We start from the raw sequence: 25,917 nt of genomic DNA, 5'->3' as shown, positions 1-25,917 counted from the left end.
AATTGTACAGTTTGTCTTTTATTCATTGTTTTTCAGTCTGTGTGTGTAGTTTTTCCATCAATTCCATTGCGCTTATTTGTTCTACTGTGAATGCCTGCAAGAAAATGAATCTTGGTTGTATATTGTGACACATATGTATTTAGATAATAAATTTATTTTGAACTTTGATTACATTTAGGCGAGGTAAACAGGAAGCACTTGCCGTTAGCAGATAGCTAAAGGACAAAGGAACATCATTTAGAAATGATGGGCAAGAAAAATACTTGGCTAGAGGAGAGACAAGTTAAAAACAAAATAGCAGTTGGAACAAAAAGAAGAGCTGCTTAAAACCTGCTTTATTGACTATCTGTTCCATTATCTCCTTATATTTTTCAATATCAAAATATCTTTGACAACATATCTGAAATACCATGTAAAATGTTATAAGATTAACAGCAACACAAATAGAAGTTTTTTTTAGGCAGTGGGACTGGTAGGTATCCAGCCTTCACAATCAAATACAGAATGTTTTACTTTTCCAATATTCATTTTATCCATACAAAAATACTACTGCAATAACAGAAGATAGATTTCTTAAAAAATGAGGCAAACATCAATTTCTAAAGAATGAGATAGCAGTACTTCTCTATTATCACATCTCTCAGCAGTTTGTCTTCCTGATCATTCTTTGAGCGTTTACACTGTTGAGCTTTTCATAGAACATTAACCAAAAGAAGCACTACTAAATTGCTTGATCCTCCTTTGCTGTCGTAGATTGTCCAACATCATCTGCTCTCATTTCAGACTGTGGCTTTGTAGTAAACAATCAATATTTTTCCCTAGCTAAGTACTAAACACAGTGAAAGGATTGAAGTAGTAATGTACAAAGTACCATCACCTGTTTAGTCTGTTCCCCTTAGAGAAGCAATTCCTACACTTCAAAAAAACTTTTTGGCTTTGACAATCAGAAAGATAAATCAACAATTAGTACATTTACCGGTAATTGATAACTATCAGGATAAATTAGCAAAGAACTACAATGTGCATAATTCAGCTTTTTCAGCCATTTCTTAGTGAGGTTTTATTTGAGCCTAGATCTTAGGATCTTGTTAGAAATGATCCAAGCTTTAAATATAATTGGGCACATTCTACTTCCAACTAATTAGGCCTGAATAAACCCCAGTGCTGAAAATCTGGAACAGAAAGTGCATGACAGTAAACATCAGTGGCACTGAACTACAACTAGACAAAATGAACAGACATCAGATCTCCAAACAACAATTAACAAATGTAATACTAAGCAGATGAGAGATTTTAATGCTGGAAAGATGCTGAAACATATCCAATGGAACTCCTGAGATTGCATATCAGAAGGGAAGTCAGCTTCTATGCTTAATGGGGCAATTCTACTTTCCCAGCCAATAATGTAAATCTAAGTTCTGGATACAGAAAATAAAAACCAAACTTGAAATCCAGAGGAGAGGAGTTCAAACATTGATGTTCACTTCTGTGAGAAATGCCCAACAGCAAAATACATACAGATTAAAGACTGAAATCACATCAAAGCCTGAAGTACGAGGGGTGATTGATAAGTTCATGGCCTAAGGTAGAAGGAGTCAATTTTAGAAAACCTAGCACATTTAGTTTTCAACATAGTCCCCTCGTACATTGACACACTTAGTCCAGCGGTCGTGGAGCATACGGATCCCTTCTTTGTAGAAGTTGGCATCTTGGACCCCCAGAAGTGGTCCACTGCGGGGGTGATTGATAAGTTTGTGGCCTAAGGTAGATGAGTTATTAACTTCAAACTTTCTGCATTGTAGTGAGAGCTGTATAACTCATCTCCTTCTACCTTAGGCCACAAACTTATCACTCACCCATCTGTGGACCATGTCTATAAAGAAGCATCCGTATGCCCCACGACCACTGGACTAAGTGTGTAAATGTAGGAGGGGACTGCGTTGAAAAACAAATGTGCTAGGTTTTCTAAAACTGGCTACTTCTACCCTAGGCCACAAACTTATCAATCACCCCCTTATATAGTGATACACGCAAGGGAAAACTAAAGTTCTTTTTAACAAAAAGGTCAATGACCACATCAATAAGATAACAGGAAAGTATTAGCATAAACCAACCAGCGGGTTGATCTCTTTCACTGAATGACCAAGCCTCGCCTTGCTCCCATCATGTGGTTCTTTATCTCCTTCCTCTTTTCCACTAACTTCTCCCGTCGATTTTCCCTGTAATGGAATAGAGTGTAAATAACACCCGGCAATGATGAATGCAAGGTTGAGACACTTCCACATCAGCTAACACTGACGCAAGAGTAAGCAAAATTCAGGACAGATGTCAGATTATATAGTATACTCAGCAAAATTAATCATTCACGCCACAAAGCCAAAAAAAGATGTATTTGTTTCAGGGTGAAGAGAAAAAGTGAGCAACTAGGTGACAGATCAATTGCACCCCAAACAATTTCTCTGTTCTCACTTCTTAAAATCACTGCCATGAAGGTGAAATGTCTTGTTTCCTTCATCTTTACCGGGTCAAAATCTCACACATTAGGTTTACCTTAACCATTAGGACAGCAAAGACGCAAGGTAGCAATGCTTTAAAACGCATACCAGTAAGTTCACATCCCAAGAGTTATTAAAATAGTTGTCATATTCTAAAAGTAGACATCTGTGTCACTCAGGCAATAATTAAATAATTAGTGGATTACAGATGCAATGGAGTGAAACCTTACCTTGTCTGCAATTTTGGCTGTTTATAATTCTGAGCAGAGCACCTTGTATTCTGAGACTTATTTTCAGCTACTCTGATCTCTCTGGTTTCCTCCCAGGGTCTTAATTTTCCTAAAACACAAAATGAGACATTGGGTAAAAGTTAGAGCTTTTGAAATCATAAGACTGTAAGATATAGGAGTGGAATTAGGCCATTCAGCCCACTGAGATTCCATCAGGGCTGATCTATTATCCTTCTCAACCCCATTCTCCTGCCTTCTCCATGTATCTTTGACACCCTAACCATGACACGACCAAATTCTGCTTTAAATGACTTGTCCTCCTCAACCATCCGTGGCAATGAACTCCAGATTCATCAGTCTTTGGCTGAAGAAATTCCTCTTCAACTCTGTTCCAAAGGGGCTCCCTTCTGTTTTCAGGTTATGCGCTCTGATCCTAAACTCTCCAATATTTGAGAGATTTCAATGAGATCACCACTCATTCCTCTAAACTCGAGTCCAGACCCAGCACCCTCAAATGTCCCTAATATATTAACCCTTTCATTCTTGTGAACCTCCTCTCGACCCTCTCCAATGCTCACACATTCTTTCTTAGATACGGGACCCAAAACTGCTCATAATACTCCAAGTGAGGTCTCTTGTTGTCAAACCTGAAAACAAATTGTAAATACTAGGCATAACCGTCATCTCTCACTAGTAATGACTCCTCAGATTTCTTGTTCAAGCCATCCTACATTCCTTCCAGATGTTTATTAAGCACACTGATAAACTAAAGATTCTGTCAAAACATGTTTCTTTACCATACTGAAGACAAGAAACTCATTAGCGGTTAGGTTTGTTTTTACAAACTGAGCATACCCAGTGAAATGTCAATTTAATAGAGTAGATGGCAGTGTTACCAATATGCGTTTAGTACTTTAATTGAGGCTACTGGTTCTGCTACATATCTGCTTCATGAAAGCCAGGGTCTATATGATCTGCTTAGTCACCTGAATGCAACAATAAATAAAATAGAGTGCACTTGTTTCTATGATAAAAGTGACTTCTAAACAGTCCATTTTTAAATTTAACAGTCCAAATTTAGTGCTCTGAACTGAAAATACTTATCTCTTGGACATTGAGTACTACCATAGTCATCCTTCACACACATTCAGTATAGATATGTCCTTTAGCACTAAGATCAATCCTGTGTTTTACTGTCGAGCAACATCATGTTGATACTCCGTTTATGATCTGACACAAATGTCAGTTACAAACAAGGATTAGCAACACTTTCCCAGAAAAAATATTCATGGATATTGGAGTTTAATTTCTTTTTTTAAATTTAATTTAATTTCTCAATTTAATTTTCTCAAGCCATGCAGCTGTGCCCAACTTCTCAGACATTGATTGCAAGGATGCTTGAACCTGGCTGGGTACATTGTCAGCTCAGAGACATTGTAGCATGTCCATCAGCACAATGCTACTACAGTGCGGAGCGTCAGAGTTTGGTGTTCAATTCCAATGTTATCTGCAAGGAGTCTTCCCGTGAAATGGATGTGTTTCATCCACATGCTCCAGTTTCCTCTCACGGTCCAAAGACATACTGGTTAGAAGGTTAATTGGCCATTGCAAATTGTCCCGTGATTAGGCTAGCGTTAAATCGGGTGCTGCTGGGCGGTGTAGCTCGAAGGGCTGGTCCTTAGTCCTTTCTGAGAAAATTGCTACCACGCATACTGTTGTCAAAACCCCAACATCCAGCAGAAAAGTTATGGAGATAGCTGGGGGTAGGGGGAAGTACACAGGCCCCAGTGTCTTGAGGAACCATTCTTTAGTGGAAGTGAAATTAATTTAACTTTTCAAATTAGAGTAAGTGAATCATTTAGAAAAAAGTACTGCATGAATTGGTTGGGTTGAGATGTATCTTTACCAAAAGAGGTGGAAGGTGCTCCTTCCCTTTGCTAGCCTGCAGGTCACCCTTGGGCACGGTGTAACATCAGCTTAGCCAGGTGGTGGATGGTTGTATGAGCAGCTGGTGCAAGTTCTGGTTATGCAACCACTGACGCCAGGCAGACAATCTCTGAAGAGTATCACCCCCCTTGTACAGACACTGCCCAGAAGGTGCCAATGGCAAACCACTTGTGTAGAAACATTTGCCAAGAACAATCATGGTCATATTAGAGACAGATGAAAGACCATGTTCGCCCATGTCATACAACATGAACTATATGAATAATAGCACTGAATTAATTGCTTTTGAGGTCATTGATAATAAGTACAAGTGTTGCAAGATCTTGGAATCCTAAACCAAAAAAAAAATTTCACAGTACTTTTACTCACATATAATCTTCCCAAAAGCTCACTTGAGCCAATGCATACCAACCTTTGTGTGGCTTGTACCCAAGAGGCCGAGTCAAGCTGGCCTGCAGGTCGAACTTTTTGCCTGTTCCAGGAGTGGCAGTGCTAGAAAACTTGTATGGAGTAACCACTGAAAACAAGAAACATGACCCAAAAACAAGGTAATTAGTACACCATTATCCCATGGTGCCTAGTGGCTCTTTTTATTTAAAGTGCTTATTGATAAATTCTACAAATAGAAATCCACCTCTAATAAAAGAAACAGCCCCAGCATCTACAATAGGGAATTCTGTTGCTTGCAACATGGAATATGTTCACACTCACATCTTTGGCCTCCTCTGAAATCAGTGCTTCAGATAATGGTAGTTTCTCATTTTCAAGACTGATAAAAGCGATTGGTAGGCTACCTGAACATGGGCAATATCTAATTTCTTATCTTTCAAGCCAGACCTTCCTTCAGCATACACTGTACAGTGTTGTGTATTTGACTGTTACACAGAAACTGAGCAAGACTACTTCTGACGATGAACATGGTTCAAATGGATCTTCACTCCACATTGATGTTGGATAATGGGAACCAAACTTATAATTAAAAATATTTCTGATTTTTAAAAAAAAACACTTAATTTAGCCCAAGTGCCAAATATTTAACATGTTGAGATGTGGCATGAATATGAAAACAATCAAAAAGGGATACGACAGCACCTTTACTCTGGGTATGTTCTGTACAGCTGGCATCTTTCTGGTCCTTTAGTTTCTTCAGTTGTGAAACCATGTTTATTTTCACCTCTTCAGTGTCAAGATTACTGGGTGGTTCTGTGAACGGTGACATTCTGGATGGAGTTTTCATTGCAGTGTGCTTTTTCTCATTATTTTTGGTACATTCTGTAAAGCTGAACAGCATAAAGTATAATTACTTATTTAACAGGTGAAAAACGTCAAAAATTGAAATGAACTAAAACATAAAACTGAAGTTATGAATAAGCACAACACATTATTAAAATATACCTCTACACAAACTTTATTTTTATTCCTTAAAAATTATAATATGTATATATTAAATTGGTACAATTTTCGAGGAAAGGTACATAGAAAATGGAGTCAAAAGGGGACTAAGAATTGATAGGTATCTGGATATTGCTAACAAATGTGGCAAAAGCCATTACCGAACATTCATTTTGGAAACAGAGTGCACAGATGGTTTGAAGACTGAGGTTCGTGGCAGCTTAGCTTGGCTGGCTGGCGTGGATAATTTATTATTTTTTGTCTGTTGCACTGGGCTAATCAAAGAAGACAAGCTCTTCTGAGGTCCATTCAGTGATTTCTAAAGCAAGATGAGAGAGGATAGAAAATGTCATAAATTCATGCAATTAAAAATCAAAAAGCCAGAAACATAGCTTTCGACGCTATTTTTGATCAAGTGTAGCTTTAGTCCTATCTATTAGTTTCTGGAGACTGCAGGATAGAACAAGATATATTCATCACATTACTATTCTGTGATTAATCTGCTCCATTAATAACTTCCTTTCATCACAAGATCAGGAGGGTCAGGGACTTTCACTAATGCTCAAATCTATTCGTACTCAAAATAATGCAAGACCGAAAGGACATTCAAGTTGATAAGTGACAAAAAACAATTTACTCCACAAAACTACCAAGCAATGACCTTCTCCAGACAATTTAACCACCCATGTTCAACATTCAAGAACATTAAATTTCCCACAACAATATCCCAATGGCTGTCCAGAGAATAACGAGACATAGGTGAACTAGATTTAAATCTACATCAGAAATGGGATGAGTGAAGTTCAAGCAGCCTACGTGACTGGCACCTCATACATTCCCTCCCTCCACCGTTGGAACACCGTGCCTGTAGTGATAACAATATATAAAACACATCGGCTCAAAGGAAATTTCGGCTTGGAAGAGTCATTGGCTCAGGGTAAGTTTCTGTTAAGATGCCCTTTCTTTTCCCTCTTACTGTATGTTTTTGTAGTAAATGTCCATTGTGTGTTCTTCATGCCGGATATTGGAGTGAGAGACCCAGAACTACATCGGCGTGAAATGCATGCAGCTGCAGCTCCTGGAAGACTGCGTTAGGTAACTGGAGCAGCAGCTGGTTTGTACGGGAGAATGTTACAGGGAAGTCGTCACCCTGAAGTTGCAGGAGGCGAGTAGCTAGGTGACTGTCAGGAGAGATGGAAATGTGAATAGGTGGTTAGCACAGAGCACCCTGTGCCATTCCTCTTAACAACAAGTATACAGTTTTGGGGGATGACCACCCAGGGGAAATGCCATGGAAACCAGGTTACTGGCACTAAGCATGGATCTGTGGTGCAGAAGGGAAAGAGGAAGAAGAGGGGTGCAGTAGTGAAAGAGGACTCAATAGGCAGGGGAACAGACAGCAAATTCTGTAGATATGAGCAGGACACCCAGATGGTATGTTGCCTCCCAGTTGCCAGGGTCAGGGACGTCTTGGATCGTGTCCACAGCATTTTGGAGGGGGAGGGGGAGCAGCCAGATGTCTTGGTACCAATAACAGAGGAAGGAAAAGCAGAAAGGTCCTGAAGAGAGAATTGAGAGAGCTAGGCAGAAAGCTGAGAAACAGGACCTCCAGGGTAGTAATTTATGGATTGCTGCCTGTGTCACATGCCAGTGAAGTTGGTGCAGGGGGTAGGGCTTCAGGTTCTTGGATCATTGGTAGCTCTTCTGAGGGAGGTACGACCTGTTCGAAGTTACGGGTTGCACGTGAACTCAAAGGAACCAATATTCTCGTGGGCAAGTTTGTTAGAGCTGCTGGGGAGGGTTTGAACTAATTTGACAGGGCGGTGGGAAATGGAGTGAAGGGACTCAGGAGAGGATGGATGATAAAAAACGCAAAGATAGTGTGCAGTCAGACTGTTAGGAAAGGCAGGCAGATGATAGGATAAAATTGCAGCCAGCCGGGTGAGTATCAGTGCATTAGGGATGCAGAACCAAGAAGGGTAGCAAATGCAAGTGTTTTATCTCAATGTACAGAGTATAAGAAATAAGGTGGATGTGCTTGTTTCACTAATATAGATCGTCAGGTGTGATGTTGGGGCCATCACTGAATAGTGGCTGAAAGATGGTTTTTGTTAGGAGCTGAATGTCCAAGGTTACATGTTGTATCAGAGGGATAGGAAGGTAGGCAGAGGGGGTGATGTGGCTCTGCTGGTAAAGAATGGCATCAAATCAGTAGAAAGATGTGACATAGGATCGGAAGATGTTGAATCCTTGTGGGTTGAGTTGAAAAAACTACAAGGGTAAAAGGACCCTGAAGGCATACAGGATCCTTTTACAGGCCTCTAAACAGTAGCTGGGATGTGGACCACGGATTAAAATGGGAAATAGAAAAGCCGTGTCAAAAGGGCAATGTCATGATAGTCATGGGAAATTTCAACATGCAGGTTGATTAGGAAAATCAGGTTGGTAATGGATCTCAAAAGAGTGAGTTTATTGAACGCCTATGAGATGGCTTTTTGGAGCAGTTTGTCATTGAGCCTACTACGGGATTGGCTATACTGAATTGGGTGTTATGTAATGAACTGGAGGCGATTAGGGAGCTTAAGGTAAAAGAGCCACTAGGACACCGTGATCACAACATGATTGTGTTCAACTTGAAATTTGATCGGGAGAAAGTAAAGTCTGATGTAGCAGTATTTCAGTGGAGTAAAGGAAATTCCAATTGAATGAGAAAGGAGTTGGCCAAATTAAATTGGGAGGAGAGGCTGGCAGGGATGACAGCAGAGCAGCAATGACGTGGGCTTTTGGGGAAAATGGGGAAGTACAGAATAGATGTATTTCAAAAACAAAGTACTCAAATGGCAAAATAGCACAACCCTTGTTGATAAGGAAAGCCAAAGCTGATGTAAAAGCAAAAGGGAGGGTATACAACAAAGCAAAAATTAGTGGGAAGTTAGAAGATTGGAAAGCTTTTAAAAAGCTGCAGAGAGCAACTAAAAGAATCATTATGAGGGAAAAGAAATATGAAAGCAAGCTTGCAAATATCAAAGTGGATAGTAAAAGCTTTATCGAGTATGTAAAAATAAAGAGATGTGAGTGGATATAGAACCACAATAAAATGAAGCTTGAGAAATGATAACGGGGGACGAGGAAATGGCAGATGAACCAAATGAGTATTTTGCATCAGTACAAGGGAGAAGGTGCACAAAAAGCTGAAAGACCTAAGGATACATAGTCACTCTGGACCAGATGAATTGCACCCTAGGGTTCTGAAAGAGGTGATGGTAGAGATTGTAGAGGCATTAGTAATAATCTTTCAAAAATCATTGGGCTCTGGCATGGTGCCAGAGGACTGGAAAATTGTAAATGTTCCCCCACTCTTTAAGAAAGGACGAAGGCAGCAGAAAAGGAAATTATAGACCAATTAGCCTGACATCTGTAGTTGAGAAGATGTTGGAGTCAATTGTTAAGGATAAGGTTATGGAGTATTTGGTGATAGAGGACAAGATAGGACAAAGTCAACGTGGTTTTCCTTAAGGAAAAATATTGCCTGACAATCCTATTGGAATTCTTTGCGGAGATTACAAATAGTATAGATAAGGGGATCAGTAGAAGTTGTATATTTGGACTTTCAGAAGGCCTTTGACAAGGTGCCACACATGAGGCTGCTTACCAAGTTCAGAGCCCATATTACAAGAAAGTTACTGGCATGGTTAGAGCATTGGCTAATTGGTAAGAGGCAACAAGTGGGAACAAAAGGATTCTTTTCTGGTTGGCTGGCCAGTGACTAGTGGTGTTCTTCAGGGGACGGTGTTGGGACTGCTTCTTTTTATGCTGTATACAAATGATGTATGTGATGGAATAGATGGCTTTGTTGCCAAGTTTGTAGATGAGACAAAGATTGGTGGAGGGGCAAGTAGGATGTAGAAGGACTTAGACAGATTAAAATAACCAGACAAGAAAGTGGCAAGTGAAACATAACGTTAGAAAATACAGTCATGCATTTTGGTATTGAAATAAATGTGCCAGACTATTTTCTAAACAGGGAGAAAATTCCAAAAAATTTGAGATGCAAAGTGATTTGGGAGTCCTTGTGCAGAACACCCTAAAAGTTAACTTGCAAGTTAAGTCAGTGGTGAGGAAGGCGTGCAATGTTGACATTCATTTCAAAAAGTCTTGAATACAAGATCAGGGATGTGACACTGAGGCTTTAAAAGGCACTGGTGAAGGCCTCACCTGAGAACTGTGAACAGTTTGGGGCTCATCTAAGAAAAGGATGTGCTGGCATTGGAGAGGGTTCACAGGAGGTTCACAAGAATGATCTCAGGAATAAAAGGGTTGATATGAGGAGTGTTTGGCAAGTAGGACTAATATAATTAAGGAATGTTGTGAAACAGACCTAGGAGGTGTGATGCTGAAGGTTAATAAGGCATATGGTCAGCCCCCTTATCTAAGAAAGGATGGTGCTAGGCATTGGAGAGGGTTCACAGGAGGTTCACACAGGATGATTCCAGAAATGAAAGGGAAATCACGTGAGGAAAATTTAATGGCGCTAGGTCTATACTCACTGAAGTTGGAAGGATGAGGGGGCTTCCCACGTAAAATTTCAAAAGTTGAAAAGTCTAGACAGAGTAGATGTGGAAAGAATGTATCCCATGGTGGGAGAGTCTAGGACAAGAGGGCACAGCCTCAGGATAGAGGGGTGTCCATTTAAAAACAGAGATGCAGAGAAATTTCTTTAGCCAGAGAGTGGCGAATTTGTAGAATTTGTTACCACAGGAGCTGTGGAAGGCCAGGTCACTGGGTGAATTTAAGGAAGAGATTGACAGGTGCTTGATTGGACATGGCATCGAAGGTTACGGGGAGAATGCTGGGAAGGGGGGCTGAGGAGGGGCGAATAAAAAAGGTCCAGCCATGATTGAATGGGGGAGAGCAAGCTCGATGGGCAAAATGGCCTATTTCTGCTCTCATGTCTTATTGCCTTATTTCAATTACTCACTAAAGCTTGTTCAACTATGCTTCCCAAATCCACAACCCCTACAAGGCGGCCAAGTAGCATGCTCACATGAATGCCACCATCTGCAAATTTCCCTTTTAACTCGCACACTTGGTCCTGTCTTGGGAATATATTAAAGTCCAAATTTTGAAGCATTCTGCCCAAACCACACTGCTAGAATATCTTCAAACCAACGATTGCAGATGGTCACTTTTTTTTATATAAAAAAGGTGAATTACAGATGAAAATTAAATGGACATCCTGCAAGGGAGGCACATCCCATAAATAAAGTCTAAATCAGTTTCATATGTCTTATAACTTAGATGCCATCTTAGGGAGTTTAGTCATCAAGCCGTATCATAGGTTTGAATCCTCAAATAAAAAAAAGCCAAGGCATTTCAGCTCTTCCACTATCACCAATAAAATCCATCTCAGTTACTAACTTTGCAATGTTGTTCATCAATGAGATAGATAATGCCGTACAGATTCAGTTTCTTACCTTCACATTGTTCCCTGGACGCTGTGTTTTAGATGTTTTGAGATGAATGGAACTTTCAGCCAACATCTACAATCATTAAATTAGCTTAGTCAAATTCTTAAGTTACAAGGCTAGTATTAAACTGGGTTACTAAAGAAATTATATTAGAGATATTACTATAGAATTTACACTATTTTCATGTTAGTCAAATCATTTTTTGAATTTATTAGATCATGAAAGAAACTTCCAATATGAAATTGAATGTGATCTCAATGTTATCCAATTGCTCTGCCGTGTCTTGTGTGGTGAGGGGATGTGGTTCAAATATTAAAAAAACTACAGTTAACATTAAAAGACTTACTGGATTGTCATTTAAATACAGGCATACAGTAAACGTAGAATCAGTGTCCTCACACCATCATACTGCCACCCACACAATAAATCAACATTCCAAACAAAATTGTCTGCAGAATTGATCTAAACAGAATCAATCATAACAATTAAGTGAATTAGAATAAAACATGCTGAGAAACTTTGGTTAAAGAGTGACGAAACAGAAATTAATCAACAAGCTTGAAATGTGGCATCATAGGCCCTATGTAATGCTAAATAACATAATACTTCAATAGTTTTTTAATATTGAGAGCTTGTGAGAAGTTCAAGAAAGAAATTCTAAGGAGTGGTTTGTATTGGAGAACTTAAAAGTTCTAAAAGGCACTATTTTTAAAATCTGGCTGAGATAGTACATTGCCAACTTATGTGTGTGAAAATTCTGAATTAAATTTTTTGTCCTTAAAGATCAGCTTCATTAAAAGAGTCCTTTAGTGATTGGATCACATTTGAAGTTCTGATCACTGGTATTATTTATCAGAGCTTGCTGTTTTTGCTAGATTACATTTTATAGTCCTACGTAGGCTGTACCTGTAGAGTATCTGACCGAAGTATCCTAATCAAATCCAATTAACTACCACTTTTCAAGTAATACACTCAAAATGCTGGAGGAACTCAGCAGGCCAGGAAGCTTCTATGAAAACAAAAGTGAATAGTTGATGATTTGGGCTGAGACCATCTGGACAGGGGGGGGGGGGGGGGGGGGGGAAGGGATGAGAAGTTAGTAAGATTGTGATGATGAAACCAGGGGTGAGGGAGGGATAAAGAGCTGGGAAGTCAATTGGTGGAAGAGATAAAGGGCAGAAGGGGTAATCTGATAGGAGAGGATAGAAGGCCATGGAATAAAGGGATAGGAGAGGAGCACCAGAGGGGAGGTGATGGGGCCTGATACTAATATTAGTCCTAATATTCCAAGAGAGTAATCCTACATGCCATGATTGGCATTGATGACTATATGGAACTGTATCCACAATTTGGCAGAGCATGAATGTTTGCTAAAGGTTGAACTGATTGCACTGATAAGAAAATAGACTACATAAAAGGGAGTACAAATTACCCCCCATGAGAGCTTGTAGAAAGATAAAAAGAACCTTCCTGACTGGAAGTTTATCTTGATTGTGTTACAGATTGAAGCCAATATAATGAACCTTATCTACATGTATTACACACCGCTGTGTATGGTTCATTAAACTTACCTTCACTTGTTTGATAGAATTACTAAAAACTTCGAGATGTTTCCGTTTCCGTTCAATATACGAGTCAATTGACTCCATTTTGTTGAAATTTGCTTCATGAATCTTCCTCCAGTCTAGGAATTCCAAATACCACACCACATTAGAATCTCAGAATTCCAAACAACAATGTTAATATGTGGATATTAATTCCAGTGAATACCAGTCCAAAATTATAGTAATCCAATATCAAAACAAAGATGCAAAAATTACAAAAACTGCCCTTATCTACTGATAGCTTTTAAAAGAATACTGCTTGGTAAACATAATGGTCCTTTTGGCAAATGACTGTTTTTAAACAATACATTTCTTATCTCAAGATTCATCTCCCACTTTTTGGCAGATATTTTACCTTTTCTATCAGTCACCTTAAGCAAACTCATACCAGTTAATAGGTTAATTGGTCATTGTAAATTGTCTAGTAATTAGGCTATGGTTAAGTCAGGGCAGGGGGGCTGCTGAGCGATGCGGCTCGAAGGGTCTATTCCGCAATATACTTCAATCAATTAATAATCTGTTTTTGACAGATATGAATTACAGTTCGTGTTTGCCAATTTCTGGCCCATTTCCTTTGTAGAATTTTTTATACATTTAAAGAAAGTCTCTAACATCTGTTAGATGGCATTCTTTGGCTAAGTATCTCCTTTCTTTCTCTATGAAAGAAATTCCTTAACTCTACTCGGCAAGTTTTCCATTATTAATAACGTCAATGATAATAATACTAATAATAAGTACTCTATTGATCCCAAGTGGGAAATTATTTCGTTATGACAGCGTTTAAAAACACATTAAGCAATAATAATGAATATAATATTAAAGTACAGAATAATAATACACACAATTTACTAATGTACAATACCGTACAAAATAATAAAATGGAAACTATTGTCTGTTCCCCTGCCGCACAGAGATGAATTGTTGTATATGCTTAATACATTTGGTAGGAAAGCTTTTGTGTAACGATCCTTGTGACAGTGGAGTTGAATGAGCCTGTTCAAAAGAGTGCTCCGCTGCCTATTCAGTAGGCCATGGTGAAGATGTGCCTGATTGTCCACAAATGATAAAAGTTTGTTTAGTGACCTCCTCTCCACCACTAACTCAAACCACTTCACTAAAAGTGATGAGAAAAATGTCTACCATTTCAACTAATACATTACTAACTGACCATTGCATGTATGGACCTCAAAAAAGGCATTTGACAATGCGATGAAGTTAGTGCCAGTACTGGAAACTGTTTTCTGAGCAGCATTTCCATCATATGGTGTCCTATAATTAGTGTTAATTCTTGCAAGCTACGAATTCTTGACTCTACTAATGGAATCTTCTAGTATATTAGTACTGCAAAGCACCGAAAACACTGCCAATTCAATCTACAATTGCTGTACACCAAACTGTTTTATAAGCAACCACAAATAATTCCTTACCTGGAGTAGCATGTTTTATTCCAGTTCTTCTACCAATGATGGGAGTCTTTAATCCACTTTTCTTAGCCGCTCCTATGTATGATGGAATTTTGCTAGCTGGAACAAGAGTCTTTGATTGAACAGCAGTCCCTAAAGTAGAAACAAAATCAACTGATAATAGTTTGTTCAAACACTAAGTGTGCTGTGATACACACAAAATGCTAGAGGAAACCAGCAGGCCACACAGCATCAATGGAAATGAATAAACAGTCAATGTTTTGGTCTGAGACACTTCTTCGGGAGCAGAAAGGAAGGAAGGGGGAAGACGCCAGAATAAGAAGACAAGGACCAGTTGGAATGTGATAGGTGGTCAGGTGGGTGGGAAAGATAAAGGGCTGGAGAGGAAGGAATCTGATAGGAGAGAAGAGTGGACCATGTGAGAAAGGGAAGAAGGGGCACCAGGTGAAAAGAGGCAAGAGGCCAGAATGAGGAACAAAAGAAGAGGGAAGGGGCAAGATAAGAACAAAATACCAGAAGGAGAGATCAATGTTTATGTCATCAGGTTGGATGCTAGCTATACAGAATGAGGTGTTACTCCTGCTCCTGAGAGTAGCCTCGTTGTGGAAAGAGGATTTAGGAATAGGAATAGGGTTAGAAATTAAAATGTTTGGCTGCTGGGAAATTCTGCTTTTGGCAGATGGAGACGAGGTGTTTGACAAAGTGATCCCCCAATTTACATTGGGTCTCATCAACTTAGAGGAGACTGAATCAGGAGCACCAGATATAACAGACGACTCCAACAGGCTCACCAGTACAGCACTGACTTACCTGAAAGTTTGGGGAACTGAAAGGAAGTAAGGGTGGAGCTAAATGGGCAGGTGCATTTCTGTCACTTGCAGGGATAAATGGCAGGAAGGAGATGAGTGGGGAACGATGAATGGACAAGGGAATCAGAGGAATGGAGGAAGCGATCCCTGCAGAAAGTTGGGAGAGGGGAGATAAAGATCTGCTTGGTAGTAGACTCCTGTAGAATTTAGAGAATGATGCATTGGAAATCTGCTGTAGGACTATAGTCCTTCCCCTCTTCTACTCCCCCCCCCCCCCCCCACCTTTGGACTCTGTTCATCATTTTTTCCTCCTATCCTGCTGAAAGTTCTCAGCCCGAAATGTCGACTCTACTTTTTGTTTTGTTGTTCAAGAAAGGTTCTAAGAGTAAACAGGGAAATTATAGGCCAATGAGTCTGACTGACATCAGTAGTAGGTAAATTATTGGTAAGTATTCTAAGGGCCTGATTAAGGAAGGTCAACATGGCTGTGTGTGTGTTAGGTCATGCCTAACCAATCCTAGAGTGTTGTGTTTTTTTTGTGCAGATTACCAAGAAACTTGATGAAGGAAAGTCAGTGGATGTTGCCTACATGGACTTTACAAAGGCCTCTGACAAAGACCCACATGGGAGGTTGGTCAAGGTGGTTTAGTTGCTTGGCAGTCAGGATGAGGTAGTAAATTGGATTAGACATTGGCTTTGGCCCATCTAGTCCATGCTAAACGGTTATTTTGCCTAGTCCCATCAACCCACCCGACCATAGCCCTTCATACTCCCTGTCAATGTAGTTATCCAAACATCTTTTAACTGTTGAAATTGAAACATCCTCTGGCAGGATGTTTCACACTTGCTCCACCCTCAACATAACAATCCAACTCCTGTAATTAATACATTGATTTATGAAGGTCAATCTGCCAGAGGATTCTCTTTATGCCCCCATCTATCTCTGATACCACTTTGAAAGAGTAATTAATCTGTACTCCCAGATTCTGCTGTTCAACCTTCCCAGTGTCCTATCATTTACTGTGGCTTGTCCTCACAAAGTACAATACTGTTGCCACTTTTCAGCCTACTTCTCCAGCTGGTCCAAATCCCACAACCTTTGATAGCCTTCCTCACTTACCACTATGTCTCCAATCTTGCGTCATCTGCAAAATTTCTGAGCCAGGTTACATTATCATCCAGAGGAGATGCCGGGGTAAGTTGTTTTTTTAAAAAAATAAAACACATGCGGAGAGTGGTGAGTGCGTGGAATGGGCTGCCGGTGACGGTGGTGGAGGCGGATACAATAGAGTCTCTTGTAAGAGACTCCTGGACAGGTTCATGGAGCTCAGAAAAAGAGAGGGCTATATGTTGAGATGTTTCCACTAGTGGAAGAATCTCCAGCAATGGGATGTAGTAGATGATTACTTATAACTGAAGTCCATAGGAATTTCTTGGAGCAATCTCTGAAATTCATACACCAGAGAATTTGGAGGCTACGTTAGAGGTACTTAAATAGAAGTAGATATACTTCTGAAACATCAGAGAATTGAGAACTATGTGGAAAACAAGAGTTGAAGCGGATGTGATCAGGTGTGGGGCACACATCTGCTCATTGCTTTCTCATGTTTTTGCATTCAAATCCTGAAAATGTCAAAGCCTGGGCCTCTGATCTAATAATGACCAACTAGTGGTACAAAATAAAGATGGAATACAAAATAAAGATGGAATTTGGGTAACTTTGGTCAGTTGTGAGTTAGAATCCAAAAATAGTTAAATAAAATACTTTTGTTTCTGCTTGATAAAGTCATGTGCAAATGTTTCTTTCTAAAATAAGACTGAAGAGGATTGGTAAACTACCTGTCAATAAATGTTGTTTACTTGGATTTACTGGAAGGCCTTTGACAAGATGAGGCTGCTAAACAAGGAAAGAACCCATGGGCAGACGTTCTAGCATGGACAGAAGACCGGCAGGAGACAAAGAAGCCTTTGTGATGTTCCACTTTTTAAAAAAAAAACGTTGTACGTCAATGATTTGGATGACGGAACTGATGGTCTTGTGGCCAAGTTTGGAGATGAAACAAAGATTGTGGAGGAGCAGGGTAGTTTTGTGGAAACAGGAAATCTCGGTGGAAGGACTTAGATTAGGAGAATGGAATACAGTGTAGGAAAGTGTACGATCTTGCAGTTTTGGTAGAAGGAACAAAGATGAAGACTTTTTCTAAACAAGTAAATTTAGAAATTGGAGCTGCAAAGGAACTTGGGAGTTCTAGTTCAGTGTTCCCTAAAAGTTAACATGTAGGCTGTATTGACAGTAATGAAGGCAAAGCAATGATAGCATTCATTTTGAGAGGACTAGAATATAAAATCAAGGGTGCAGTGCTGAGGTTTTGTAAGGCATTGGTCAGACTTCACTTAAGAGTATTGTGAGTAACTTTGGAGCGGGTCCAGGGGAGCTTCACAAGAAAGATCGCAGGAATGAAAAGGGTTAATATATGAGTAGCATTTGATAGTTCTGGGTTTAGAAGAGTAAGGGGAGATCTCATTGAAACATATTGAGTATTGAAAGGTAGAGTGGACATGATATTTCCAATAGTGGGTGAGTCTAGAACCAGAGGATGTGGCCTCAGAATACAAGGACGTCCCATTTTGAACAGAGGTAAGAATGAATTTCTTTAGTTAGACAGTAGTGAATCTGGAATTCATTGCCTTAGATAGCTGTGGAGGCCAAATTGCTGGATACAATTAGAGTTTGATAGCAAGTTCAAAATTCAAAGAACATTTTATTTTCAAAGTACATATATTGCACCATATACAAATTTGAGATTCATTTTCCTGCAGACGTACTGAGTAATCTATAGAATAGTAGCGGATAACAGGATCAGTGAAAGATCAACCAGAGTGCAAAAGACAACAACTGTGCAAATAAATTTTATTTTTAAAAAACAATAAATAATGACGAGTTAAAAGTCCTTGAAAGTGAAATTATTGCTTGTGGGAACATTTCAATGATTGCCAAGTGAAGTTGAGTGTAGTTATCCCCTTTTATTCTGATGGGTTGATGGTTGAAGGGTAACAACTGTTCTTGAACCTTCCACCTGATGGCAGCAGCGAGGGAGGAGAGCGTGACCTGGGTGGCAGGGGATCTCTAATGATGGATTCTGCTTTTCTACCACAGCGCTTCATGTAGATGAGGCTCAATGGTGGGGAGGTCCTTACCCCTGACGTACTGGGCTCAATCCACTACCTTTTTGTAGGATTTTCTGTTCATGGGGGATTGGTGTTTCCATACCAGGCTGTGGTTGCAGCCTGTCAATATACTTTCCACCACACACCTATAGAAGTTTGTCAAAGTTTTAAGCTGTCATGCTGTCCGCAGACTCCTGAGGAAGTAGAGGCGCTGCAATTGCACTTATGTGCTGGATCCAGGACAGGTCCTCAGGAATTCAATGTTGCTAACCCTCTCCACCCCAATCCTCCGATGAACGAAGGCTGTCTCATGGACCTCTGGTTTCCCTCTCCTGAAGTCTATGATCTGTTCCTTGATCCTACTGACATTGTGTGAGGTTGTTGTTATTATTACACCACTCAGCCAGATTTTCAATCTCCCTCCTGCATGCAGGTTCATCAGCCTATGACAGCGGTGTCATCAGCAAACATGCACTTAGCTACACAGTCATAAGTGTAAAGCGAGTAGAGTAGTAAGGGGTGTAAGGCTTACTGGGTGAAGCCAAGCAAATAGAGTTCAGAGGGATAATAAATAGCTCAAATGGGCAAGATGGCCTAATTCTGCTCCTGTCTTATGGTCTTAATCACACTTAACAAAAAAATGCATTTTAAACCTTTCTGTCCCTATTATTTCTAGTGCTTGTAATAAAGTTGAAAAAAATTGCACATTTTTACCTTCAGATGTGACAGGTGCTTCCTCAGATGTGACAGGTGCTTCCTCAGTTGGTAAATGTCTACATTGGGTTGCAGCAACATTCTCATCAGGAATTCTTTCAGTTTCATTGTCTACAGAAAGTTGAAATTGTGCATGTCGTTTTCTTTGTTTTCTCTTGGAGTCTGAACCCTCTAAGCGTTGACAATTTTCGGAAAGTGGTGACAACACCTACCAAATATTTAATAAAATATTTTAAATTATGTGGAATACAATTACAATGTAATCTTGTATATTAGACAATAGATTAAACTGAATCATTACCATTGAAGGCTGTTCAATTTCAGAAGTTGCCTGTTGATTTTCAGATTCATTCCGATTTTCTTTCTGCTTTCCCTTGCTTTTATTTGACAGCCTTCCCTTGCCCCGTCGTTTAGTCACATAAGTGTCATCCCCTTCTTTTAAAATGGTTGTACTACATTTATCATCTTCTGAAGCCTGGAAACAAGTGGGAACAAAGTCTGTACAAAAGCCAATAAATTTCACGTATTAAAAAATATCAAATACATGTTTCACATTCTTGTCTCTAATGCTAAGGGTCATTAATAGTCATTCATCAGTGAATACTCAATGATTGTTTGGGAGACTGATAGGATGAATTTGCCTACTACTGCAGTCACTTACCAAGTCAGTGAGGTCAGGCGGTGGTCGCCCTTCTGCCGCCACAGCTTTTTCTGTGATCCTCTCCCATAAACAGTTCTCAGGAATTTTATGCTGTTGTAATGCAGACAGGCTGCACATGGCTTTTTACTACTTTCAAAATATTTGTTCGAGGGATAATAATCTGTATGGTTGCCACCCTTTAATCTTCCAGCTAGAATTGCCCTAGACCAGTGGTCCCCAACCACCAGGCCGCAAAGCATGTGCTACTGGGCCGCGAGGGAACAATATGATTTGGTTATATGAAATGATATGAGTCAGCTGCACCTTTCCTCATTCCCTGTCACACCCACTGTTGAACTTGAACGCATGCGAGGTCATCAGTCTGTCATTAACCTACAACTACTCAATGAGTAAAAAACAAACGTTGCTTGAGAGTTTCTTTGGAAGAGGTGGTAGGGGACATAAAAGGCCTAACAATGAGACAGCTGAGGCCAAGACCGCAAAAAAAGGAAAGCTTCCTTCAACAGAAAATACGACGAGTCGTACATAAAATATGGCTTTATTGCGACCGATGACTCGCACGCTCCAAGTCCCCTGTGTGTGATATGTGGAGACAAGCTGTCTAATGAGGCAATGAAGCCCTCAAAACTGCTTCGGCACCTTGAGTCCAAGCACCCTGCATTTAAAGACAAACCCGTTGAGTTTTTGAGTGGAATAAACATGAGCAAGCAAGACAGAAGCAAGAGCTGAGAGCCACCACCTCCACAAATGCTGCTGCTCTGAGAGCGTCGTACCTAGTGGCTAGCCGTATTGCTAAGCCTTTCACTGTTGGTGAAGAATTGATTCTGCCTGCTGCCAAGGACATGTGCCGTGAACTGTTGGGAGAAGCTGCAGCTAACAAGATGGCACAGGTTTCTCTTTCAGCTACCACAGTTTCAAGGAGAATCGATGACATATAGCGGAGGGCATTGAAGCACAGCTGTTGGAACAGCTTAACGAGTCACCATGTGACGAGGAGTGGACAGCAAAATGTGCTTACCTGTGTGACATCTTCAACCTGCTCAATGAACTCACTTTGTCACTTCGGGGGAGAATGACAACTGTCTTCAAGTTGGCAGGTAAAGTGTCTGCTTTCAAAGCCAAACTGGAACTGTGGGGATGGCGAGTAGACAGGGGCATATTTGACATGTTCCCAACATTAGCTGGGATTTTGGGAGAGACTGAGGTTGCACTGTCCTTCTCAGAGCTGGTGCGCGATCACCTATTTTTGCTGTTGACAGAATTCGAGCGTTACTTCCCAACCACAAATGACCCAAGACGTGCAAAGGAATGGATCCGTGACCCATTTGTGAATGTCCCCGGTGAATCATCCATGTCAGTGTGGGAAGAAGATCAACTCCTCGAGCTTGCAAATGACGGTGGGCTGAAAAGTATGTTTGACATAACTTCTCTGCCGACATTCTGGATCAAAGTCAAGGCTGAATATCCTGAGATAGCCACAAAAGCACTGAAAACATTGCTTCCATTTCCAACATCATATCTCTGCGAAGCAGGGTTTTCTTTAATGAATGCAACGAAAACTAAATTGCTGAATAGACTGGACATAAGGAACCCCCTTCGAGTATCGCTGACTCCAATCACCCCTCGATGGGACCGTCTTGTCTAGGGCTCCCACTGATTCAGCGATATTGGTGTGTTGCAATGATTTTATATGTTCATACGAGGAAAATATGCGCTGTGTGTTTAATATCCAAACGTTACTTAAAATGTTATGATGCTGTTGACTTATAAGTGACGTATAATTGACTTATCACTGTACTCATGCGAGGAAAATATGCAGTGTGTTTAAGATTAAATTTGTTAAATAAACCCTTTTAGAAACAAAATTGAGTGCATTAGCGAATTGTAAGTGACTTATAGTTGATTTATCACCTATATTCCAGTCGTGATTAACACCCCCCCCCCCCCCCATCAGCCAGGCTGCAAGAATTTTGTCTATATTAAACCAGTCCGCGGTGCAAAAAAAGGTTGGGGACCCCTGCCCTAGACTGATTGACTTGTTCACCTATTTCAAAGGTTAGTAAAGAGTCAGTTCTACTTGGTCGAAAAAGGATGAAGGGATAAATTTCCTTCCCCAAAATGAACAAAGGCAGTTTATTCCAATGCTTAAGATCAATAAGCATAAATATATTTAATGACATTTGATATTTCTACAGGTGATAGAATTTGGACTCCTGGCTCTAGATCAATAAAATCTTGGCCTCTGGTACTGTTGCTATTACCTACAATACCAGAATTAGAAAAGGTTCACAAAAAATCAAAATATTTTGATAGCAAAATAAAAGCCTTTGACCTACCTGGAAAATGACAACTGGCACTGTTATCTTGCTTTCCTGACTGCTTATCTTAATAATCTAAATATGTAACATAAATTCAGAAGCAACATCAAATGATCTAAATCAAATTCCCTTTCTTTTCTCTCTGCTGTATTTAAAATGAACATTTTCTATGGCCACCTGCAGCAAAATGAACTCTTATTATCCTATCTGTAAAGTTCCCCCCAGGCAGCTACAGGGAAGTTTCAGAATTTACTTAAGCAATGATTTTCCAAGTTTAGCAGAGACACAAAACACTGAAGTTATCCACAAGACTAGAGGTAGTGAAAAGGTTATTTAACAGCATCCTGAACTGAACACCAAATAACAGAACCTGCTCTATTCCTATAGATGAAATGATTCAGAAACCATCCATTTTCATGACATTTTGGTGATGCATTCTATTTGGGAGCATTTTTCTGGATTTATGACAAATCTATATAACTGACTATTAATACAGCATCTTACAATCCTATGCATTAGCATCTCCATAGCATAGTTAGAATGCTCTCTATGGTACATCTGTAGAAATTTGCAAGTCTCAAATCACCTCAAACTCTTACTGGCATGCCTTCTTCATGACTGCGTCAGTGTGTTGGCTCTGGTTGAGGTGCTGAGGTTACTAATTCATTACTGTGTACCTTCTCCCAACTGCCCCTTCCTGAAGTCCACAATCAATTCCTTGGTCTTACTGACATTGAATGCAAGGTTGTTGTTGGGACACCATACAACCAGCCAATTTTCCACCTGTACGCCTTCTTCATGCCAACTGAAATTCTGCCAACAGTGGGTCATTGGTGAATTTACAGATGGTGTTTGAGTGGTGCCTAGCCACTTGGTCATATGTGCAGAGAAAGTAAGCAATGGGCTAAGCACACACACTTGAGGTTTGCTGGTGTTGACAGAGTGAGGAGGAATGTAACCACTCCTCCACTAAACTTAATTAAACTTCATTTAATTTGCAAAGGAATAGTTGAGATTGAAATGTCAAAAATTCAGATAGCTGATTCTTTAAAAAAAAACTGCTAGAAAAGCCATGCTGTCAAGTACCAGTCATAATTAACAACATTTAAATAAAAACATATTATTACCTTGCCAATAACCCATGTCTGGAAGAATCCAATCAGAAATTAAGCTGTTAATAAACTTTGGATTTGAGAAATTACATAAATGACAAAAAAATCTGCACCTGGTTATGCACATCTGAAATAAAAATCTTTTCATGTGAACTCCCCCAGGTTACAGGTGGTCTTTCTAATCCCCTCACAGTTGTGTGGCACTGATTTAGGGAGTATTTTTTTTCTTTGTGATCCAGTGAAATACCGGTGGAACCCGTTTTTCGAACGTTCGCTTTACGACAGCTCGCTGTTAAGAAAGACCTACATTAGTACCTGTTTTCGCTAACCAAAGAGGATTTTCATTTTTACCAAAAAAAAGCGCCGCTTTATACCTGTTTACCCCGAGAAAGACTACCATGACGGTGAAACCTTGTGCGGGCAGTTGTGTGTGCATGTGTGTACGTGCATATGCATGTATGTGCCAAATTTTTTTTCTGTTTTGGCTCGCTGTCTTCCCAATTTTGGTAAGTGAAACTACACCGTACATACAACATTTCTACTTTATATAGGCTGTATATTTATCATATCATTCCTGCTTTTACTATATGTTAGTGTTATTTTAGGTTTTATGTGTTATTTGGTTTGATTTGGTAGGTTATTTTTTGGCTCTGTGAACATTCAAAAATTTCCCTCATATAAATTAATGGTAATTGCTTCTTTGCTTTACGACATTTCGGCTTACAAACGGTTCCATAGGACCGATCTACCTTCGGATTGCGGGGGGGGGACTGTACATTATTTTCCTGTATCACAATCAAATGCCCATGTGTTACAATGCTGCTTACCTGATGCAAACTTGGATACAGGCCACCCCCAGGCTATGGCAAGGTACTGTTTGGAACCCAAACTGTTGGAAATGAAGAAAAGTAGTGTATTGCGAGAGGGTGACAGAAACAGCTGTGCTGTGGCCACCAGCTGGCCTCTCGGACTCAGTGAAGGAGGGAGCGATATTGCTCACTGCTCTCAGTTGTCCAGCGGTCGTGGTTCATTCACACGTTTGGTGTCCATAAACCAGGCATTCATAAACTGGGGAGGTTCTGTGTCTGTCTGTTTAAGCCAGGCAATTCCTTTGATTCAATCAATTACCGTAGTCTTCCAAATTGTTGGGGAAGTTGCTGAAAACACTGTAGTTTTAACTAGTTTTATATTGCCCCCAACTCTGTCTGACAACTAAAGCTCTTTCAGTCGTTCTGTGGCACATTTTACACATTAAGCAGCAGCAAGTTTTAACTGCAAGAAATCTGCAAAGATCACACAAGTTGCTAATGTACAAACTCCTAGTAAATATGAGCAGAAACATTAAACAATTGTTACAACTGATGGAACACACATAAAAAATTCCCCATATTAAATCTCATTTTAATTAGAACATAAAGATGCTGAGCAAATGGGGAAAATACATGCACTAATTTGGCAAAGCATTGACATTTCCCCTCCAAATCCAGGCATTATAGTTATTATTCCAATCAGTATGAAGTGCAAATCTCAAAACTACTTTACACCCTCTCTGTATCTGCTCCCATCCAGATTGATGGCGGCTCATTCATTTATTTACAACACCCTGTAATCCTCATCTTCAAGAAAGGACCAGAAAAAAAAGACCAAAATATAAAGATAGAGACCTTGACTTAAAACCAGTTTGCTGTATTGTGACCCCTTGCATGTCAGATTTAAACACCGCCCACTGATGGTGCCTGCCCTCTCGCCCCGTTAGAAGCGGCATAGTAAAATATATCCAACGATCTTTGACATTTTGGAGAATCACTAAAACACATTTGTTCTTTGTGGCGCTACACCCATTCCCTGCTCTTTCTCTGTGGGGCTACTAAGCATTTTCAAATCTGATTGTGACCCACCCGATGCACCATTTTCAAATCTGATTGTGACCCGATGCACCAGTCCTCCTTTCAAGTATATGTATGTATACACTAAACAATATCAAAACGCTGGCCTGCACATCCTGTCTTTTGCCGAATAAATTCAAAACTGTGGCCTTTGAAATTCCTTCGACCAGCGAATGAGGACAATTCCTCTCTGTTTACCACATCCAAACCTTGCAAGATCACCGTTTTGCACCACCTTGCACTGTCTTTAACAACAACACCCCCCGTCACTTTGCAATTTCACAGGCCGAGTTTTCCCCGAATCTAATAAAACACGTTAAAAGGTTTCACGTTCATACCTGCACATCAGCGTTGACTGTCGCCTGGTTTTGGAAATACTCTTCCAAGAGTTTACACAACTTATCAGCCTGAATTTAGAACAAATGAAGATGCTTAGTAGATTTGAAAGAATCAATTCACCTCACGATACGTAAACTATAAATAAACGCCAGGCCAGGTCCCGAGCTGCCGCTCACCTTCAGATTCGCCTTGAGCCCGCACTTCTTGGCGAGCTGCCGTAGCTCCGCGTATTTCAATCCGTCCAGCTCCATGGCCGCTCGGCTACCGACCGACCGACTGACCCGCGCCCCGCTCACTAACGGCTCGCACACGTTTGAATTCTCCCTCGCTCATCACTCATTGGCTGTAGC

The 25,917-nt window shown here is 40.2% G+C and overlaps 1 protein-coding gene across 3 annotated transcripts; it reads right to left on the bottom strand.

Moving 5' to 3' along the window:
* Positions 1-25,917, bottom strand: nusap1 (nucleolar and spindle associated protein 1). 3 transcript variants are annotated; one of them, XM_073040399.1, is made up of 13 exons: positions 25,744-25,908; positions 25,567-25,635; positions 19,553-19,726; positions 19,252-19,459; positions 14,564-14,692; positions 13,104-13,216; positions 11,539-11,604; positions 6,226-6,383; positions 5,765-5,952; positions 5,085-5,189; positions 2,726-2,834; positions 2,115-2,219; positions 1-94 (listed from the first exon to the last, which is right to left on the bottom strand). In XM_073040399.1, exons 1-12 carry the CDS (start codon positions 25,816-25,818, stop codon positions 2,132-2,134), a joined length of 1,482 nt encoding a protein of 493 aa, XP_072896500.1. In that variant the 5' UTR covers positions 25,819-25,908; the 3' UTR covers positions 1-94; positions 2,115-2,131. The 3 variants fall into 3 exon arrangements, with proteins under 3 accessions (XP_072896500.1, XP_072896501.1, XP_072896499.1); XM_073040400.1 differs by having other exon boundaries at positions 1-2,219; positions 14,564-14,694; positions 19,275-19,459; positions 25,744-25,917; XM_073040398.1 differs by having other exon boundaries at positions 1-2,219.

This window comes from Hemitrygon akajei, chromosome 3, assembly GCF_048418815.1.
Source record: "Hemitrygon akajei chromosome 3, sHemAka1.3, whole genome shotgun sequence".
Lineage (NCBI taxonomy): Eukaryota > Metazoa > Chordata > Chondrichthyes > Myliobatiformes > Dasyatidae > Hemitrygon > Hemitrygon akajei.
This window is presented reverse-complemented; position numbering and strand designations above follow the sequence as displayed.

What these genes read in the sequence shown, in the direction of transcription:
- nusap1 (XM_073040398.1), bottom strand. Translation starts at nt 25,818, where the DNA reads ATGGAGCTGGACGGATTGAAATACGCGGAGCTACGGCAGCTCGCCAAG. An exon ending in CAGTCAACGCTGATGTGCAG is followed by an intron (nt 19,727 to 25,566) that starts GTATGAACGTGA and finishes ACTTGTTTCCAG; the next exon opens with GCTTCAGAAGATGATAAATG. An exon ending in GTTTCCAAAATGAATGTTCG is followed by an intron (nt 5,953 to 6,225) that starts GTAATGGCTTTT and finishes TATGCTGTTCAG; the next exon opens with CTTTACAGAATGTACCAAAA.